The 1,231-nt window shown below is 61.3% G+C and overlaps 1 protein-coding gene across 1 annotated transcript in view; it reads right to left on the bottom strand.

Moving 5' to 3' along the window:
* The window catches only part of LOC102256683 (protein Daple-like), a 72,957-nt gene that overhangs the window by 50,166 nt on the left and 21,560 nt on the right, over nucleotides 1-1,231 (bottom strand). The window contains exon 7 of the mRNA XM_014532313.1: nucleotides 725-829. Coding sequence (XP_014387799.1) covers nucleotides 725-829 — 105 coding nt within the window. The remainder of the gene's footprint in view (nucleotides 1-724; nucleotides 830-1,231) is intronic.

The raw sequence follows: 1,231 nt of genomic DNA, 5'->3' as shown, positions 1-1,231 counted from the left end.
TTCGTCTTCTCCTCCCTGGGGGCGATGAGAACACGTGGTGAGGGCTCCTCAGAAGCACCCGGAAAGCCCACCACCTGGGAGACCACAGCGGGGAAGGAGGGGGTCCTGGCTTCTAGGCATGAGGAGGGCGTCTACACGTGGGGCTGCAAAAACACTCTGGAGTCCAAGGTGAGCTTTAAGTTGTCACTGCTGCTCTCAGACTTCACCACAGACCTGAGCTTTCCTTTGAGGGTGCAGGACAGGGAAGGAGCCCCCAGAGCCACTGCTCCCTCCACAGCCAGGCAGGCAGGGAGGCCCCCTGGCAGGGAGGTGAAGGCAGGCAGCTTCCCAGATACCAGGCATGGTGCCATCACCAGCTGCAGGAAGCAGGCCCACCGGACCAGACGGGAGAGACACATCCTCCCTCCAGCCAAGAGCACCCACACTGGGCCCGAGGCTGAGCAACAGGCTGCTGCTCTGAGTCTGCCATGTCTGGACTGGCAGGAGCCCTAAAGGCCCAGCAGAACCCTGCTATGCAGGCCCGGGGAGGGCAGGGAGCGGGTTAGCCCAGGGCCCAACAGGGACCCAGCTCAAAGCAGAGCCCCGTCACTCCAGGGCACTGTGAGAGCTGCCCCGTTTGCTGCACCGCATGGCAGTGAACCACATGTGCGAGCAATGGGTGGTGACACACGGCACAAGAGCAGAAAGACCAGGGTCACTGGGGAACTCACAGCTCCTGCCTGACGCCAGGCAGTGTGGCCTTGGTGTCCGCCAGCTCCATGGCCAGGTGCTGCGTGTCCTCGCTGGGGTGGCTGCTGGTGTTCCACTCCTGGGTCAGGGTCACGACCAGCTACAGCAGGGCAGACAGAGGGGTCTCACCGGCGTGCTCCTGTGCCCGGCACAGTGCCCGCACTAGAACGTGGTGAAGAATGACCAAAAGACTGAAGAAAGTAAAAGAGAAGATGGCAGCCGAGACTGCAAAGCCAGGAAGGAGGCAGGAGAAAGTGGGGGAGTTTTTAAGAAGCGGAGATATATTTAGTGAGACAGAAGGGCCGAGTGAATGGAGCAGACTCCCCAATCTCAACCTCTGTCCTCTCACAAGTGTCTCAGGGGACTATGCCCTGCAGGGAAAGTGCCCACGTCCTGCCCCCTCGGAAATGGGCCAGGAGGACAGACAGTGTGCAGCTTGAGAGGAAGTCAGGATGAGGAGCGGGGCTATAACTAGGGCCCCAGACCCAGGCCCCTCCCCACC

This window comes from Myotis brandtii, unplaced genomic scaffold (assembly GCF_000412655.1).
Source record: "Myotis brandtii unplaced genomic scaffold, ASM41265v1 scaffold879, whole genome shotgun sequence".
Taxonomy (NCBI): Eukaryota; Metazoa; Chordata; class Mammalia; order Chiroptera; family Vespertilionidae; genus Myotis; species Myotis brandtii.
The sequence above is the reverse complement of the archived record's forward strand: the minus strand, read 5'-3'. Positions and strand labels throughout refer to the sequence as shown.